Genomic DNA, 19,414 nt, shown 5'->3' on the forward strand with positions numbered 1-19,414 from the left:
TTCTTGTACAAAAGAAATGGACACAGTTCGTTCTTAATGCGTACCATATGTTGACGATATTCAGTCCGAAACATTTTATAGGTAATTATTTCCAACTAGAAATTTTTGGTAGTGATTAGTTTAAGTTGTCCGGCGCACCCTACATCCAACTCAAAATGAAATGAGAAAATTCACTAATCTGATCACCAATTTCACAAAACCCGAAAATGTGTAAAGCATATTCTCGATCCTTTAATGATTCATAAGAGGGTTACTCGAATGTTGGATGGTGCTTATTTTGTGAAGATACATAGTTTCACTTAGTGTTGATCCCCGAAGTTTTTCTTTGGGAAAATTACATAAACTCGATCAGCTAGTTCCACATTTGGGTGCATGTATATATGCATTGACTTAAGCTTCGACGTACGGTTGATTGGCCGACAAATGGACGAAATGTTGCAATACTTCTTGTTACACTCGGCAGTACATCGCTCCAGATTAACTCTCATATCCTACGAATAATCGTAAATGTAGTCATATCTACGAATTGATTTTAATTTTGCAAACCGAATTCCATATGGCTTGATGGATTGGAAGGGCGAGAACCAGCACAAACAACGTTTTTGTCACTAATTTCATATTAATTGTATGACGATAGAATAGCGACTGGAACACAGTGGCACAAAACTCTGGATTTTATTTCGATTTTTTGTGTTATTTGAACGATCGTTTTGACCAACATAGATTTGAGCTTAAGATTATAAAACTATTACTGATATTTAATGAACGCACATTTTTCGGATGAGTTATTTGTGTCGGTTCTTTTCCGGTTCGAAAAGCAACAATTACCTAACTCAAAGCTAGCTAGCAATTAATGTGAAATAGAATCAAATTATTAGCACGTTTATTAGCACTGCAGAAAAACAAACAACTTCCCTGGCGATTTTTTGACATTTATAGATATAAGATCGATTGAGTTGGTAACCAGAACGAACCAATATTTTTGAGATAAAGAAATTATTGTATTAAAAAGACCGCGCAGGAAAATTTAGTCTGTTACGGACGGCTATTCATCTGTAATCATAATGATGACAAAATAAAACGACAACCTCTGACTACCACACAATAAAGCAAAATGTATGTTCAAAGAATTGAAGTAAAAGATTGTAGATCATTCAATGAAGATGCTTTCATTAAACGAAGTAATAGAAGTGTGTGTCTGGGACAGGTTAAAAATTTGATGTGCTTAGAATTTATGTAAAAAATAAGAATGAGACAAAAAAAAGAGGACGAATGGGAAGCCTAGTCGTAAAAAAAACGTCCTAAATTCACAAACGACAAAAAAAATCCGAGCTCAGAACTCTAGAATGCGAGGCATGTTCATCTCCATATACTTCGCTGATCTAATAAAGAGATATTTCTCTAAAAAAAAACGAGGAACCTTTCGAAGTTTGAAAGGATGTGCATAAGATTTTCATTAAGCATTTGACTAATTTGTTGTTAAATTATATCTCGATTTTTAATTCAAAGCTCATAAAGTTTGCAAATTTAGACCACTAACCACCACAACGTTTCATGACACTAAACATAATTATTAGTCATTAAAAAGTGGAATTGGATCACGGCATTATATATCTGTAGCACTAGATTCATACGCGACATTTCTCGCCCTAAGGTGCAGCTTTATGATCAACGTAAAAAAAGAACATAAAAGAAAAACCAATTTTTTTAATTGAAAATGTAAATGAGACTTGTTTACGTTACAAACTATTACTCCGGCATCGCATAGAAAAACAAACCAGTTTACCAGTTGAATATTATATTGTACCCAAATCTGCGATTAATTTAGCTACGCGATGAATGTTTTCTTAACGAACCAGATAAAATTAAAACAATCCAACGATAGTTGCATTGGGTGCATGGCGCAAATATGTTCAGCTTGACATATGCCAGTAATTTGAATTTATAAAATGCAATTGGAGAGCCGAACACACGGAGACTCAGTTTTTCTTTCTAAAGTTTACCATTTCACGAAAACAAAACGTTCGTGTGTCGTGACAATTTCGCATTATTAAGACTCATGGTTCTAGTGAAGTAGGTTTCGTGTGATGCATATTGACCAAATGCATGCACATATTCACTTTAGTAGAAAGCATATTTTTGCAACGTAAGAAGAGTCATTAAAGAGTCGTTAAGTCAAGTACGGAATACAGCCATTGCATGGCGCAAACGTAATTTTAGACATAGTAGACATAGTATGCAATGATATACATATACGGTTCCAATCATCATCATGTCAATTTTAGCAGCTTGACATATCCCACACACTAGGAACCATTACTGTCAAGTTAATATTCCAGCAATTGAGGCATTCGCATTGGTCATTGATCTACACAACATTACTTTTTACTATTAATGTACCATAATCCACAGGAAAATTAAGTGCTCCACTGAATCGTAGTGAAACACATCTATGAAACAGATCTGGTGAACATTTTTTTCAGCAAACATATTAAACCGGTCGGTGTAAACAAATGCCATAATGATATAATTAATTTGTCAACCGTTCAGACTTTCTTCTTCTTACGCACAACTCCGAATCCAAAATTTCGGTGAATGAAAGAACCTAAGAATGGGACGGGGAAGGAGTTTTGGTTTTGAATATTTATTTGGTTGATCATCGTCTGTAATGCATGTAATGCAACTGACAGTCATCCGTCATAATTACGATCAATCTTTTTCAATGCATCCCGGTACCCTCAAACTTGGCAAAATAAAATGTTCCAAACAAGGAAGTAATTAACTATTACACAACTAAAATAGTGTTTTATAGTAAGTCTTGCTATAAGGGAACACTATAGCCAGAGCTCATCGTTTATTCTTATTATTGTTGTCGAAGATGACAGACAAATGCAGCCGTTTCTAAAAGTTTAACACATTCAAAACAATTTCGGCTTGCCAACTTTCGGCACCCTGGACTTTGCTTAAATAGTCGAGGAATAAATTTCTAAAAATCCAAAACTGAATTCTAGATTTTTAGAAATTTATTTGGAGGTATTCCACGACTATTTAAGTAAAGTCCAGGGTGCCGAAAGTTGGCAAGCCGCAATTAATTTCAATGTGCCCTTAAAATACATAGTTTAGCGTAAGCAAATAAATTGCAAAAATCAAATTAATTTTCAATTTCATAGAATTCAGATGTAAATTACATGAAAACTTCCATGGAACCAGACCCAGACGTATACAATTCAGGGCTTGTTAGTGGGAATTTTAATTTTGCAAAATATGCAAAAATTCTGAAAATTCCGAAAAATTGTGCAAATTTCGAAAAATTAGTGAAAAAATCTGAGAATTTCGCAAAGCTAAAAAAACTGAACTTTCGAATTAAAATTTCAAGAAATATTTAATCGTTGGTGCAATATTCCGGGCTCAACACTAACAATTCCAAAAAATTCTGAAAATTTCGAAAAATTTAGGAATTTCTACAAAATTTCGAGAAAAAAAATTCGATAAATTCCGAAAAACATGTTAAAGTTTCAAAAAATTCTGAGAATTTCGCAATAATAAAAAAATTTGATTTTTTGAATTTTCATAAATAAAATTTACAAAAATAAGCTCTGGTTCAATATCACGACCTGAACAACGATATGTTGATGATCTTAGTTACGATTAAATTCTTTGAAGTTTTTTATTTTCAAATTTTATGCGCTACACTCAATAGAATATGTAGTTTTTGCGGATGTTTTTCCGTATAGGGATCAAGATCAACATCGAGAGTAAATATAAAAGTAAAAAAAGGTAGGGGAAACAGAAAACCAGCATGAATGAAATGAAATGTTTTGATGAAAAGTAACTTATGTTAAAGTATCGCATTATATGTATACATAACATGCACAATAACCACAATAACATACATTCGTTACAAACATCTTTCTTCTTTGCTTTTCATTTTTTTATAGAAAAACGTGGCTTGATATTTATAAAAGAAGATGCTCGAAATGAAATGAGTTTAGTTGCAACAAGTCCGTGTCGTCGTTTAAACGTTACGCCGCGGCAATTATCCAGACGTACATTATTGTTACAATGTTAACGAAATAGCTAAATTTATCGATAGAAAAGGAATGTGTAGTGTTAACCGTGTCGTCTTGAATTATATTGATTGTATTGCACAGAATATCCATGAGAACTATGTCGATAGTAATGTGAAAGATCAGAAGAATTTCAGTAATTGAAATTGTGACAACAGTGAGGCGAACATTCATCGTTAATATGGATACCAGATACTGGGTTTATTGGATTTTCTTCGTAAGTCTGTCGGAAATAAGTAATTTTATTGAACGAATGAATTTATAATTCAAATTTGTTCCATCGGAAAGTTAACCTGTAACAGGTTTTAATCGGCAAATGTAGGTGAACCGCTCCTTTCTAACGTGTAAATGAAAGGACAGATGAAATGTAGATTGGGGACTTTTTGAGAGTTAGAAAGTAAATGAAATTTTGATATGAATGGTCATATGAATACGTTTTAAAACATTCATGTCTGTAATATCAGTAGTTTCCATTCAGAGTCGCGTAAAGCATTACAAAAAATAAGTGATGAGCCCTGGCTACCTTCCAATATAGAGCAGAATGAACTAATAAAGTATTAGTAGATTACAAAGGATGCTGCGAAAGTTTATTATTACATGAGGTAACAACTTTGTGATAAAAACAAACTCAAAAGTATGTTTTTGAGCAACAAGTTTCGGTAACTTTCTGTTCTCTAAGTAAAGAGTTTGAATATCCTAGCCAAAGGTGAAAATTTCCTCGACAAACATTTTCAGAATTTAAACAAAATCAAAAGAAAATATTCTTCATGAAATGGATTATTTTTGGATGGCGCAAACTGCCATGTATTGTAATCGTCGATAATAGTATATTTTGTCACGAGTAATGAAAAGTTGAATTTTTCGGTACTAGTCGCACGTTTGTCCTAACGAGGCCAAAGACGCTTGAAGCCTGAAATTCGATGGATTTCCACACGCAAACTAGGATCGAATGGTTCTATTTTTATGCACTTCACAAAGAGAGGTACTTGCGAGCGAAAAAGATCCTATCTCCGGTCGATAATGGATTTTTATATATTTAAACCGTACTTTTCATGCACTACCTTCAACACCATCAGCATGTAAAATCCATTACATAACTCGGTATAAAAATAAAAAGTCTCATTTTCGTGTGTTTATTGACCGCGGCTACGCCTCGGATCATCAAAATTCACACAAAAGCTCTTATTTTCATCTTTTTATGCCCAGTCATGTAAAATGCTATTTTTCGGACGCGATCAACTGTGCATGCGTTGTTGTTGAAATTGATTTCTTTGTTTGTGGTTTCGTCTCATTACAGCTTTCAATCGCAAAAAACCTCGTTTCTGACTCGTGATGAAAGTGGAATTTTCCATCACTCGTTACAAAATATACCATTCTATCAATCAATTGAATATGGTTAGGTCAAATAAAATACCAGACTAGACAATCATGCTACCCTAGACTGTAGTTAAAAAGAAATTCTCAAAATTTCACTCCCCAAAATGCAATTGGATTTAGGGAGGGTAGATGTTCGTTCATCTCGACAAATTGAGGATATTGTTTTCACCGACTGATTATTGATAGATACTCGGGGATGATTACATAATCTCGCCGTCCTTCTGTATTCAAGCGTTCTCATACTGATTTCAACGAAAGATTTTTTGTATGATCGATAATTTATGGTGACAGTAATATGGACGACAATAAGGTTTCTTCTTCGCTGAGATTAAGTGCTGACCGTCAGCACTACTGAGGAATCTTTTTCTGCAAAATATTAGCAGAGTACTTTCTACTTAATGACTTGTAACAACTAAAAAGAAAATTGTTTCGTTTGTGTCTGAACAAATAGAAGTTTTATTTATATCATGGAAATACGTACGACCCGAGCATAATGTACAGAAAAGGTGTACTTTCGTACGATCCTATAAATCAGATACCGTATTCTGTAAAATTAGCCTTCCAATGATAGGTAACGGTTACACTTGCCGTTTGTCAAAGATTTAGAAGCACAATATTTTCAGTGTGCATACGTATGCTCACCGTTAGGATTCATATGAACAGAGATTTATTCATGTTAGATAGATGGGCTTTCGATGGAAAAGCTAAGAAAAAGTTTGTCAATTTCGAACGCGGTAGCTGACGTTAGGACCTTACGAAACCTTATTCTAAACATTTGCAGGGGACATCGGAGAAATTTAGACATGAATTTGCTTCAGCTGGTTCACCCACACAAACAAAAGTGATTGTACGTCTTTTATACGGTTTTACCACTATCGCCCGTGCATGAAATTATTTCGTACTTAAAAGCAGTTTTGTTTGTGTGAATGGAACAGCCATCTAAATTAGTAATTGATCCAAGTTACTTTTGTTTGCAGGTTCTTTCGATTGCGACAACAGTCACATACAGCTCCCAAACAAATCCTCAGACGGAATATCCAAGCAATGAAGAACGTAATTTCACAGTCGCGTGCAAAATATTGTGCAAAGATTCGCTGACATCGAACAGACCGAAAAGAGAAGCACCACCCGAATTTACAATCATCAAACATAAATCGCGACCGTCTAAACATCGTCCCAGCTATCGATCGCGACGGCGTCCGAAACCTAAGCCTGTATACGGGCCACCGAATTTCAGTTACGGTTCTCCAATATCTGACTACACTTTGGGATATACCACCCAAGGGAAAAAGACGAAAAATGGGGCGACATCCATTTTCAGTAACAGTAACTTAGACACACAATACGAAACGGATTTCGCTCCGTCGTTAAACACAAATCTGTACAGTGGTCACAATTCATATGAGTCCACATTCAAAGGGAGCGGAAACGCATACATTTCACCACCTTCAAGCGGATTGCTGCCATCTCTTCCTATTGTAAATTATGGATCGGATGCAACGTTGAGCTTTACACCACCGCCACAGGAAACGTATTCAAATCAGGGATATAAACATTTCGGCGAACCGCCGAAATTACCGAAAATTCATGACCTTACAGGTTCCGGTACACATAACGTAAAATCGATACCTCCAAGTACAAATTATGGAGTGCCTGTTGTTCAAATTCACCAACAGAATCAACCGCAAAATATTCAAACATCAAATAATCAACACCAAGACTCGTACATTTCGAATCTGTACAACTCTTTTAGCACACCGACCCAATCGCAAAATTTCAACAAATTGCCCAACTTACAATCAACGTACACGAATAATCCAATACTCTCAAATGCTGGTATCGTAGGCATCGGATTAAATGCAGCTGCTGGGATCAGTCAGAATTCCGGCAATTCAAATTCCGGTAATGCAAATGCAGGCACCTTCAATTCTGGTTCCTACAATTCGGGAAACTATAATTCGGTGAAATTCAACTCTGGCTCCATAAACAATGGAATCAGTCCATCAGATCCTTCATTCAATCAAAATACCTTAAATTCGCTAACATACAACACATACGCAACGTCTCAGCCACCGCAAGTTAATTACGTTCCTTCATCGGTGACCATAAGCAGTTCAAAGGAGATAACCCTGAATCGAAAACCGTCATCTGGAAAATTTGCCGAACCACCGGCTAACTATGTTAACTCGTATCAACCCCCAATAACCTCATACGATGTTCCGATTCAGCATGACCCGTCAAAGACGACGTACAACGTTGATGCACCAGAAAATCAATTTCAACCAACAATTTACAAATCTCCTCAAAATACTTGGAATCAATCACCAAGCACAACAACTGAACGACACAGGTATCTACCACCAACGCTTCCCACCGCCTACGACAACAATCAGTTTAACAGTTTTTCCAGGGAAACTGACTATTCTAGCAACTATAATCAGCATACGGATTTCCTCGATACTGACGGTGACTATGGCAGCATATTCGAAGTACGACACGAGTCCAAGAAAATTCCAAAAACGAAATTGACGAAAACCTACGCTGGAACAAATCTAAAAACGGAAGACAGCTCAATTGAATCTGTCGAGATACCATCCGACGAATATGTGGACGAGCTTATCAGTGCACCAACAACGAAAAAGCCTCGAACACGACGACGTCGACCCAGACCGACTGTCCCATCAACAACACCACACATTTTGGACACGGAAGATTTACGTGATGCCTTTTCATCCGGCACAGTTCAGTATTCGTTGGCTGTAAATCCGAATGAAAAATCATCAAAAAGCAGCGCCAAATCCCAGTCGAAAGTGGCGAAAGATAAAAATTTTGTACTTTTGTCAGCAGCTAATACGAATCGCAACTGGAGCAGACAATATCCGAAGAGACCGGAACCATCATTCGATCCAATTAACGATGTTAAAGAATTTCTTCAAAATGATTCGTCGGGAAAGGCTAATAGTAGTAACAACGGTATCGAAATTCTATCAATACAAAAATCGAAATCGCACAGCTATTACGCGGGAACTGTGGCTCCGCCGAGATCGTTTAAAGAGAAAGGGATCAGCGCCAGATACGATCAGCCCAAATACGACGACAGCATGTTCAATGTTGTTTCGACGAATGTACGGATGGCCAATAAAAATAAATCGAGCTCGCACCTGACGACAACTGGGTCTCGGCGAACGAAGAAACAAAACTTTGAAGAGAGTAAAGAAGTGGAAGATGCCGCAGCGTCAAAGGATATTGATCCAATTTTTTGGAATGGGCATAAATTGCCAGATAATCATAAATTAGCGAAAAGGGTCGCGTAGGTAAGACGCGAACCGTGACGGTTCGCTCAAATTCACCATTTGAATTAATTCTGTTTTTTGTTGTTAAATAAATTAAGGAAAAATGTTTTTTAAGACAGTCTTTCATTCGCCAGTCAGTACTAGACCGGGGCACCACGACACTTCAAGTTCCTCCCATGGCTCGAAATTAATACATTATCCGATACAAAAGAGACATTTGTTCTAAGCTGGTGTCAACATGAAGTGCCAGATGAAGAATTAAAGTTAAAAAGGGAGTCGGAAGTGTCTATACCCGCAAAAGTAAAAGAAACTTTTAAACGAAATGCTTAAGCCACATACCTTCTTCTCGATAAAACTTGTCCACTGCTTGCTTCCACTGTACATTTGAAAATCGTGAAAGAAAACCGGTCCAGCCGAAGTCGGCGGCAGATCAGGTACATTTACACTTAGATTAAGTACGGTGCGCGATTTCTCCAACAACGCTTTCATCACAGGCATTAGGAAAGAATACTGTTCGGAGTGACCCACTGGAAAAAAAATCGGAAAAATTAGGAATCATTCTCTCCGCCCAACTCCGGTCGGCAAATTTACCTTCAATGGCACTGTTTAGAGCCTTGTTTATATTAAATATCAAGTAGCTCAGCTCTTGTGGATCTTGCGAGGTGCGGCTTTGCAGTAGGGCATGCAATTTGGCTGTTCCCATGGCAACGATCTCGGGATTCGGATGCTGGGAACATTTCAGTAGTAGGCCAAAGCTCAATCGACTCATTTCAGTCCAATCGTCGACGGCAGTTTGTTGGAAAACCATAAGGACATCTACGGTTAGGCACAAAATTAGCAGTACATTCAGAGACACCCTTTTAGACTTCGACCAAGGAACAAACAATTAACAATTAAAATGAAAAGACTTACCCAACAGAGCCAGAACACCGTCCAAGAGCTTCGTAGAACACTTTTTCATATCGTCTTCATTAGGATCGAGCACAACCAGATCGTACACCATTCGTAACAGCTGCGCTGCATTCTATCAATTAAATTGAGTTCAAATTTAAAAGACTCTGTCCCTCTGTTGTATTCAATGTCCTTGTACCTGTTGATGGTGAACATTTTGCGTTCCTGACTCTGACAAGTCAATAAGTGAAGCCTGGATTCCCATCTCTAAGATTTTCAGTCGCAGAGTCAAATGTGAACTGTACAGTTCGTTATTCAGTCCGAGCAAATTAATGCATGCGATGACCTGACCGCGTTCCTACAATTATACAAACAGCTGGAAAATAGTGCAAATGTAAGATTTGATGTGCCAAGCATACCTTCCACGAATCCCCTCCATTGTTGTCAACACCACGCCACAACACAGTGAATAAGATGTTCGACACCAAATAAACCAGCTGCTCTTCTTGATCAATTGCCGATAGTGAACGTTGTGTTAGTGTATCATTGGTGTTGGCCATCAGGCTTTCAAAGTCTATGGCTTCTTGTTGAAGATTCGATTTAACGGAAACATTTTCTTCCGATGTAGAGTTCGATGATTGAGTGGACATCGATGGGAAAGATTTCTGTGCGGATGGGATGTGCGTAATGGGATTATGTTGAGAGTCAATCATTCAATCTCACTAACCATTTTATGATGATCATTTCCCATGGCCAAAGATTCGAATGTGTCGTGAATGTCATGAGTTTTCTGCCGGATGATCGAATAAACCGACGATATATTTCCAGCCACTCTTCCAGAAACATTTTCAGCAATTTCTGTAAAATAATTAGGAAAACATGACCTCCACACACATCGTTTCGATTGATCAAAATTCTTAAAATTCCGAACCTTTAATCTCGTGTTCAATTACATTCGCTGCCTCGGTAACGCTAGCCTGTAGTTCCGTCAACGTCAAGTTGTGCTCCTTACTGCCATCATGTGGACTCAATTCCATTGTTTTCTCGTCGAATGTCATCAAGTCCATTTGGCTGAGGAACTCTGGATTATCTTCGAACGGAATGTTCTGTATATCTTTGCCGAGGATGTGATCGCCCTTGGTGTAACTGTTCGTTATTTGCTTTTTAATCAGCAGTCGAGCTATCGATTCTTGCCAGCCAACCTAGAATTTAAGATTGAATTTAACTGACGACTTCAGGCGGTGATCATCACGTAAATCGAGAATCTTGATTGGAACCGGTCCCTACCTGCTTAGCGATGAGAAAGGGTGAATTTAATTTGTTGAACGTTGTCGTGAGCATTTTCTTTGAGATTTCAAGTTTTAGATGAATATCAGCCGAGCTAAGGTTATGGATCAGATGCAGAGCTCCACAGTAACCGAATGCAGAATCTAACGTTAAGACCATGGTATTATCATAAGGAATGATCAGAATGAACTAACTAACCGTCAAACAGAGCCAAATCTAAGAGCTGTAAAATTGTCTCCTCTTCCAAGTCCAATGGCATCATATGTGATATTAGTCCCGGATACAAACTTTGACAGGATACCGACGGATCATGCAATCGTAGGGTTAACTTGTGCTTTTTGGAAATTTTGCCGGTATGCAACTGTCCGGAAATAAACTGAAATCATTCGACGGTTTAGCTTTATGTGGGTTGCTCATGCGGGGTCCATTATACTCACATTCAACAGACTTTCATGCAGTTCCCGACCATACGATTTATCCGTCAGTATGGAAAATAGCAATTCGGCCGTTTGCGGTTCATGCATCAGCAGAAAGATTTGGTCTTTGCAATTTTTGCCGTTCATGTGAGCCAGCAGCATGTCCAACATTTCAATGATCAAATGCTCATGTTTCACCGACGAAATGTAGGAGATGATAATTCCCACCTCCTTTATGTTCAGCTCCTTTTGCATGTAATACTTGACGATTTCCAGGAGCGCCAATCGGATGGCTTTACCATCCTCTGCTGATACATTGTCCGGTACGGCGTAATGTTGTCTGATCACATCAAGAGTCGCTTGAATGCCAAACTTTTTACGGAAATATTTTCGATCATCTTTGATCATCGTGTTGCAATACTGAAACAATCTAAATTTAGAAGCCATTGCAATCAACGCCTGCGGCTCAACAACTCACCTGAATATGACCGATGGTTATCTGAAAGGGTGCACGGGACCAAATTTTAAAATTGAATATCAAATGAGTGTATAGGTTCTCCAGAAGTTCAACATTTGGCACGGACATATTTTGTATTGATTCCAGCAGCAAGTGAACCGACATCAATACGTTGACGTCAAACAGGAAAGCATTGCATTTGCTCAACATCGAGCACAAAATGGCAATACCATCCGATTTGAGTAGGTGCTCTTGATTCAACTCGTGACCGCTGATAAAATATCTGATCAGGCAGAGGAAGCACGACACAGGATTCTGAATCATTTTCCATTCGGTGTATGTAGTTGATGCAAGTACTTCCCAATCGGCAAAATCTTCATTGTTTGGCGATGGCAGCACTTCTTTCGGCTCTGGACTAGTGGTTGCGAAGAATATTTGCGAATTTTCCTTGGATTTGATGATCGTCTCCAGAATCGGTAGCAAGGCATTAACTCCGCCAATGCTGTTGATGGCATCTTGAATCTTTGTAGTTTTACAATATTTGGCCACGACGTGTCCGTTGTATTTGTTGCCAGGCACAAGATCCACGCACAGTCCATCGTAGCATGAATTCGGTGAATAACAAAAAACGAATTTCGATGTCAGGTCAGACGGTTCAATGTCTTGAGCAATGACCGATGCAAAATTTGCTCCAGCATCGAGAAGTGTTTTTACGTTGGTCGTTGGCTCGGCAAGAACCACACTTCCTAATTGACCGGTCAAACAAATCGGTTGACCGAACACTCCGTCTTGCATACCAATCGGGTAACATTTGACATTGGGATCGTTAGATGTCGTATTCCTCATGTTCGGTAACGTAAAATAGCTTGGAACTTGTGAGACGATTTGGGGAAAAAACGTACGCTCCATGAAACTGGGTAGCATTCCCTTCGGTGATTCAATTTGAGTTGAAGAATGGGCACCCTCGTACTTTTTCAATTCGGTCGATTGTTGGCTAAATCGTTGGAATAGACAGCCGATGGTGCAGTAGGAAAACCGTTCGGTGAAAGCGCCAACTTTTAACGTCGATCCGAGCTTTTGGTGACCATCGACGAATATATTTATTTGTGAATAAGAGAACGGCCGTTTCGGCGGTGTTACGCATACGGTGATTAGATGCCACCTGTGGAAATGTCGGAACAATTTAGCATCGTAAGCTAAAGGGTTGCTAGATGTTTGACTCACTTATTATCCAAAATTGACGTCATTGAAGCGGTCGTTGCCAGAAATTCTTTTTTCGTCAAAACTCCAACGACCAGTTTCCCACCGTTGTCAACAAATACTTCGAATCCGGTTCCCTGATTCGACAGCAAACTGAAACATTTGATGGAATAGTTAGATGGGTGGTTCTGTTAAAATCACTAATTCGTCGCATTGTACCTCAAAATGATTCGACGAAAGCATTTATTCTCGTTGGATCGTGTATTGTTGGCGTTAGGTGTGATAGTGTCATTGAGTCTGACCCAGCCGTGAAATATGAAACCATACGCGCCGGAAGTTATCCATTTTCGAATATCCGGCACTGTAATACCATCGGTGTCGATTTGAATGTCGAGGAATTCGTTGCAAACGATCGAATTAGGCATGTTGTGCAGCGATATCGATGCCAGCGACTGAAGCAATTGCTTGCGGTAGTCAAAATTTTCCTCCTCCCGTAGCAGCCACAGAACCCTTTTCAATTCCATCGCAGTGATGCTGAATTTACCTAGTTCTTCCAGCAGCTTGATCAAATCGATGGCACATTTTGCATTCAATGCACTGCAATGCTGTAACGTCTGACTGATTGTTTTAATGATTTTCTCGGTCGATACCACACTTTTGCTGGAAATATAAAAGCCAAATGAGTTTGCCATCGATTATGGACCACCGTGGCATCAACAGACCAATTCAAATTTTCGGCACAAATGTTCAGAATCGATTCGGCCAGAAATATTTGCTCATCGTCAGTCATGTCTTTGATCCATTCCAGCAATTTGACCATTACTTCAGGGTAGATAATCTCACCACGTTCCTCGTTGTAAGCCAAATTGATGCACATTTTAATCAATTTTTGTGTCGGTTTACCCAATACTTTCAGTCCATTGAACAGAGTGGGTATGCTGGGCGACAGTTTCTGAATCGCCGCTATGGAAGTCGTTTCGGATGTTAGACGGTACATTGATCTTACGATCGATATGGCCAATGCTTGGGTGTCAATATTCCAACCCTGTAATTCAAGACAATATTTTCCGCAGAATGTTAAGTCATGCACGTTGAATAAAGATAACTTTCCGTTCGCATTACCTTCACACTAATGGGAACTGTTGAAATGCTTGCAAAATAATTTGTCTCTGCGAAATAGTTGAACATGTGTTGCCTGCTCTGCGGATCGCATAGGAACATTTCCACATTGTCAATGATTGATGTCAGAGCAGTACAGTCCATGTACAAGTCTTCTCGATCATCGCTGTCTTTTGGCAGAAAATGGTCGGTTTTTACTAGAGCCTGTATAGCGTCAATGTATGACTGACATATTGTGACTAGATCGATTTGGCGCTGAAAATATTTTTTTTTGTCTTTACATCTCCTATAACCTCACGAATTTTCGACCTACCTCAACTGGACTAGACCGTTGAAGTACAATTGCCATTAATGCGTAACATTTGAGACTAGCTTTTCGTAACTCTGCATCACAATGCCATTTTGAAATTAAACTTATTAGCATTGTAACGGTGGCCGGGCAGATTGCACGCATACCATTATGCTGAAATGGTCGTATAAGTTTCATTAAAGTCGATAAAATGAACATAATTTGAGTGTTTGCAATGCTTTAATAGAAAATATTGGAAATCATTGCGTCTTACCGTATTACCACCATGAAAACTCCTCCCATCGTCACGGGGAGGCACATGGGATATCATTGAATTCTGTAAAAAATATACCACCACCTTAGCAAAGCTTCTACAAAATTTTAATTGGAAAATTTTGTTAATTATTTTCGCTTAGAAACAGCTCAGTCAATACCAGGGACTATTTTTGGGAAAACATTTTGCGAATTTTTTTTTTTTCAAATTTTTCATAAACTTTCCTGCTTTTCCTAATCTTTTTTAATTTTTTCCGAAATTTTTTTGTAGAAAAATTATGAAATAATTTGGAAAATGTTGGGAAAAGTATGAAAATTTTGGAAAACTTGGGAAAATGTTTTCCTAAAAATAGTCTCATGAAAAAACAGATGAGCTTATCGCAACATTAAAACTAATGTAGAAATAGATTCAATCAAATGCAAAGCGATACTTCTGAAAAAAGAAGCAAAACTAACAGCTGGAGACACTTTTGAAATCGTCATAAGCAGGTGCAGTGATTGCTCAACGAATGGACTATTCATCAAATCAGTAGGTAACAGATGAATTCATTTTTCAAGGTGATATCAATTGGTCTCATGTAATAAAGTCAAAAGTTATACTGCTCGGCCCATATGATTTCTTAGGAAAGAAATAGTAACTAGCCGAGCAGTAACAGGATTTTACATGAAGCCGATTGGTATCACCTCAAACTAAATTGATTCATCTACTGATTTTCTGAAAATTCTATTGAACTTTGACGTCATCTTAACCAGAAACCGAGCCTTCGGATGATTTCAAAAAGTGTCTCGGCTGTGAGCTCTGAGAAGAAGTAATAGATTTTATGACTAATTTGTGTTTAAGGTTAAATTATTGTTATGCAGAACTAGTGAATGATGCACTGAATCCTACACCTGTAGTAGATTGCGATGACATAAATTCGAGTGTTAAGCACTTGACCAAGGCAATTAGTTCTGCAATGGAAGAATGTATCCCTAAGAAGTGTTTCACGAGCAAGAACCATTTTTCGCAACATCTGATGGACCTAATTGCCAAAAAGAAGAGATTGAGAAGGGCACATTTTCGCCGTAAACTCAACGATCCTGATATAAAGAGGGAAATCAAAAGCCTAGCCATGACAATTAAGAATAGTATTGATGAACGAAACTCCGAAACTCTGATGAATAAGTTGAAACAGATTAGACCAAATACAAAGATGTACAAGAATATAAGCAAGCTCCTAGGTGATGGTAGAAAAGTAGTGCCTGAGCTGAAGGCAAGTGATGGTTCCCTTATCAGTAATCCATTTGATAAGGCAAATGCTATTGCAAAAGTGTACGACGAGATCCACAAACAGAATAGAGTTATGGGAGATCCAGATTTTGATGCGCTTGTGCTGTCTGAAGTAATTTCCTTCTCTCAGAAGTCATCGTCAAATTTGTTTGAGCTACGTTTGACGGATCCTGAGGAAATTAGAATAATTCTTAAAAATTTGAAAAATAAAAAGTCGTATGGACCGGATGCTATCCCAAATATTGTCTTGAAAAAGCTTCCCAGGTCTGCACTCGAATTCCTCGCTAAATTGATTAATTGTATTCTGAGCATAGGATACTACCCTGATTCATGGAAGGAAGCCCTTGTTATACCGATACCCAAACCAGGCAAGCCCGCTAACGAGGCAAAAAATTTTAGACCCATTAGTCTATTGAACAGTTTGAGTAAAGTACTCGAAAAAGTCCTGCATGTAAGAATATTACAATACTGCGACACAAATGCCTTATTGCCAAACAGCCAATTCAGCTTTGGGAGCAAGCACTCTACCGTTCATGCTCTCATAAGGTTATTTGAAGAAGCAATAATGGGTTTTAACGATGGGAAGTTAATAATAGCCGCTTTTCTAGACATTGAAAAAGCTTTCGACACTATGTGGGTTGAAGGACTCATATATAAACTGATAAACTTGAAGTTTCCTGATTATCTCATCAGAATTATTTTCTCCTTCCTCAAAGGACGTAGTTACAGAGTTAAGTTGGGACACCAGCTCTCCGACCCAATAACAGTGAATGATGGGGTACCGCAAGGATCCATACTAGGACCTTTACTCTTTATCATTTTCATGATTGATTTGCCGACGCATATGAACACTACTCTGACCGTCTTTGCAGATGATACAAGTACTTTTTCTACGAGATTATCCCTGAGCAGAGCTAAGTCAAATGTCCAAAGCCACCTTCACAAGTTGCACAGATACTATCAGATTTGGAAAATTAGAGTAAATGTGGAAAAATCTGAAGCTCTTTTCATTCAGAGGTCCAACCGCGGGCGTTCCAAAAATGAAAAAGCTTGTGGCATTGAAATGAATGGCACAAAAATCCCTTTCAAGGATAGCGTTCGTTTCTTGGGTTACTACGTTCAACCAAACCTTAAACACAACGAACATGTGAACAGGATGCTTCTGAAAGCTAACACCGGTTTACATAAAGGCATGTAATTAAAGTGATAGCTATTTAATAAGAAATGATCACAAGAAAATAGGAAATGATCACTAGAAAAAGAGAAATGATCACAATTTTTTTATGATAGCAATAAAAATAGAATTTGATCACCAAAAAATAAGAATTTGATCACTAAATATATGCAATTTTACCACTAACATATGATCGTCTCGAAATAAGAAATGATCTACAATTATACGAATTTGATTACAAAAAATAAAGAAATGATCGTGCAAAATAAAAAATTTGATTGCAAGAAATAAGGATATGCTATCTATTATTCTGTTTGATTATTAGACGATGCAAGAGAAAAAAAAATTAACACCTAAGTTACCAACACCGTTCCGGCGCCCGGCTCGCATTGCGGCCCTCCGCTTCGCTACGGGGCAATGGGCCGGATCGCTCGGCGTGTTAAAACGCTTTTTATGTGCAATGAATTACACAGACTAATTATTAGACGATGCGAGAGAAAAAAAATTAACTCCTAAGTTACCAACACCGTTCCGGCGCCCGGCTCGCATTGCGGCCCTCCGCTTCGCTCCGGGGCAATGGGCCGGATCGCTCGGCGTGTTAAAACGCTTTTTATGTGTATTCGTTCGGACTTTTAGTGATCAAATTCTTTACTTTTAGTGATCAAATTCTTTATTTTTAGTGATCACATTTGATTTAGCGGGTGGTAGGTACTACTTGTGATCACTTCTTATTTTAGGTTGATAGAATCTTATTTCGTAGTGTTATATTTGAAAAACTGGTTGTGATCACATTCTTATTTTCCTGCAATCATTTTTATTTTCAAGTGATCAATTCTTATTTTAGATTTATCGCTTTTATTTCTTCCCTTACATAAACTGTATCCCATCATGAAAGTCAATAATGGCATTTCGCAAGAAGTTAAAGTTAAAACCTATGTAACCATATTGAGGCCGGTTCTAACTTATGCCGTCGCGGTTTGGCATAGTTTGCCAAAGTACTTGATTAGGAGGTTAAAAGTCTTTGAAAGTAGATGCCTACGTATGGCAATCAATTTCAGAAGATCGAGAACGAACTTTAAGTATTTATCTACTGAAGAACTGCACAAAGTTACGAAAGTGCCGAGGCTTAACGTACACCTGTACGATTTGGCTATGAATATGCTTAGCAAGACGTATTCACATGATAACAACGTTATTAGTAAATTTGGCAGCTTTTCAGCAGAAAGAATTGCTAACTGTACCTATAAACCTCCCCACTCGCTGTTAGGAGGCCATAATTCCAGGCTATTGTCATTATAGACACAACCGCATCCCTATTTGTAATTTCGTATCACCAAAATGACCACTGTATACGAACTGATTATGAGAATTACGATTTCTTTCAAATTTGATTTGATCACAACAAACTTTGTTGTAACCCTAGGTTAAGTATTTACTCAAAAAATTTAGAATATTGATTGTTTTTCGTGCTTTTTTCAATCTACAAGGTGATGAACCTATTGCAATTTCATTTATTCCAATTAAATTTCAATTTTTTTTTTTTTTTAATTTTTAAGTCTAGTATTACTTAAAATGATGAAATTTCATACATAAATTTGGAAAAGTCTGGCAGACTGTAAATTTATTTTTAACAAGAATTATTTGTAAACAAACTGTATAAACTTGATTTGATTAAACGAACAATTAAAAAAAATAAAAAATAAAAATTGTTATGCAGTTCGTAGAAATACCATGACCATAAATCAGCTGTGAAACAATCAAACTTTCCACAAATATGCACCAACGTAGAGTGTGTCACATACCTTGAGTATTAGACTGGGTTTAAATCAACTATGTACGTACATACATATAACGAATATAAAGACGACATTGTCGACAAGGATCAACAACGAGCTCTAAGCTCGTGTTCATGCTGAGAACTAGCAAAATGTAAGGAGGAACTATTGAAGCCGAAGATCAATCTTTTGAGAAAGACTGTAATCACGAGAAGTTGAAGATTCTATATATTTATACTACCGATGTGTTTGCAATATGCGAATCGCGAGTGGATTTTGATCACACTGCAGTGTCATACTTGAGAGTTAAAAGACTTAAGTCTGATGAGCTTCACAGAGACACATTTTCGAGGTGCGAATACTTGCAAATTTTGTTTTATAAACGAAACTTCTCTAAGGATTTTTTTTATCGTTATTGCTCGATTTTTAAGGACTTCCATTCATTTTTAAGGATTTTCTTGTAACGGTTTGAGGATTTGCTTGTACTTGCAAGGATTTTTTAGTTTTCTGAAGATATTTTGCAAAT

The 19,414-nt window shown here is 37.7% G+C and overlaps 2 protein-coding genes across 3 annotated transcripts in view; one reads left to right on the forward strand and one right to left on the reverse strand.

The window, feature by feature from the left end:
• Positions 1 to 19,414, reverse strand: part of LOC119066458 (neurobeachin-like protein 1) — a 51,203-nt gene that overhangs the window by 27,379 nt on the left and 4,410 nt on the right. Inside the window, exons 6-22 of one of the 2 annotated variants that reach the window (XM_037168967.1) lie at positions 14,671 to 14,733; positions 14,421 to 14,570; positions 14,111 to 14,362; positions 13,711 to 14,033; positions 13,208 to 13,648; positions 13,013 to 13,141; positions 11,810 to 12,950; positions 11,353 to 11,751; positions 11,114 to 11,291; positions 10,916 to 11,058; positions 10,560 to 10,830; positions 10,356 to 10,486; positions 10,048 to 10,293; positions 9,828 to 9,986; positions 9,650 to 9,761; positions 9,329 to 9,553; positions 9,077 to 9,264 (exon numbers count right to left, since the gene is read on the reverse strand). In XM_037168967.1, the coding sequence (XP_037024862.1) occupies positions 9,077 to 9,264; positions 9,329 to 9,553; positions 9,650 to 9,761; positions 9,828 to 9,986; positions 10,048 to 10,293; positions 10,356 to 10,486; positions 10,560 to 10,830; positions 10,916 to 11,058; positions 11,114 to 11,291; positions 11,353 to 11,751; positions 11,810 to 12,950; positions 13,013 to 13,141; positions 13,208 to 13,648; positions 13,711 to 14,033; positions 14,111 to 14,362; positions 14,421 to 14,570; positions 14,671 to 14,733 (4,551 nt within the window). The remainder of the gene's footprint in view (positions 1 to 9,076; positions 9,265 to 9,328; positions 9,554 to 9,649; positions 9,762 to 9,827; positions 9,987 to 10,047; positions 10,294 to 10,355; positions 10,487 to 10,559; positions 10,831 to 10,915; positions 11,059 to 11,113; positions 11,292 to 11,352; positions 11,752 to 11,809; positions 12,951 to 13,012; positions 13,142 to 13,207; positions 13,649 to 13,710; positions 14,034 to 14,110; positions 14,363 to 14,420; positions 14,571 to 14,670; positions 14,734 to 19,414) is intronic. The other variant, XM_037168974.1, reaches the window with a different exon arrangement.
• On the forward strand, positions 3,993 to 8,845 carry LOC119066564. Its single transcript, XM_037169115.1, has 2 exons — positions 3,993 to 4,284; positions 6,422 to 8,845. The coding sequence occupies exons 1-2, from the start codon at positions 4,249 to 4,251 to the stop codon at positions 8,756 to 8,758; spliced, it is 2,373 nt and encodes a 790-aa protein (XP_037025010.1). The 5' UTR covers positions 3,993 to 4,248; the 3' UTR covers positions 8,759 to 8,845.

This window comes from Bradysia coprophila, chromosome II, assembly GCF_014529535.1.
Source record: "Bradysia coprophila strain Holo2 chromosome II, BU_Bcop_v1, whole genome shotgun sequence".
Lineage (NCBI taxonomy): Eukaryota > Metazoa > Arthropoda > Insecta > Diptera > Sciaridae > Bradysia > Bradysia coprophila.